Source organism: Nestor notabilis, unplaced genomic scaffold, assembly GCF_000696875.1.
Source record: "Nestor notabilis isolate BGI_N333 unplaced genomic scaffold, ASM69687v1 scaffold21860, whole genome shotgun sequence".
In the NCBI taxonomy this organism is placed as follows: Eukaryota; Metazoa; Chordata; class Aves; order Psittaciformes; family Psittacidae; genus Nestor; species Nestor notabilis.
This window is the reverse complement of record NW_009911832.1, coordinates 23,752-23,970: the sequence shown is the minus strand read 5'-3', so window position 1 is coordinate 23,970 and position 219 is coordinate 23,752. Positions and strand designations below refer to the sequence as shown.

Genomic DNA, 219 nt, shown 5'->3' with positions numbered 1-219 from the left:
CAAGCAAACCAAAGCGCAGAGAGCCCGGACTATGGCTCTGTACAACCCCATCCCTGTCCGGCAGAACTGCTTCACTGTCAACAGATCGCTCTTTCTCTTTGGAGAAGAGAACATAGTCAGGAAATACGCCAAGAAGCTCATTGACTGGCCATATCCTTTCTGCACCCCCTGTGAGCCGCCCCTTGCTCCCCGGATTTGCCTCAGTGGCTGCCTACGACC

General features: G+C 54.8%; 1 protein-coding gene across 1 annotated transcript in view; it reads left to right on the top strand.

The window, feature by feature from the left end:
• Positions 1-6: 6 nt before the first annotated feature.
• Positions 7-219, top strand: part of LOC104407368 (voltage-dependent R-type calcium channel subunit alpha-1E-like) — a gene marked incomplete at its 3' end in the record, with an annotated part of 20,912 nt that continues 20,699 nt past the window's right edge. Inside the window, exon 1 of the mRNA XM_010016635.1 lies at positions 7-150. Within this exon, the coding sequence (XP_010014937.1) occupies positions 32-150 (119 nt within the window). The remainder of the gene's footprint in view (positions 151-219) is intronic.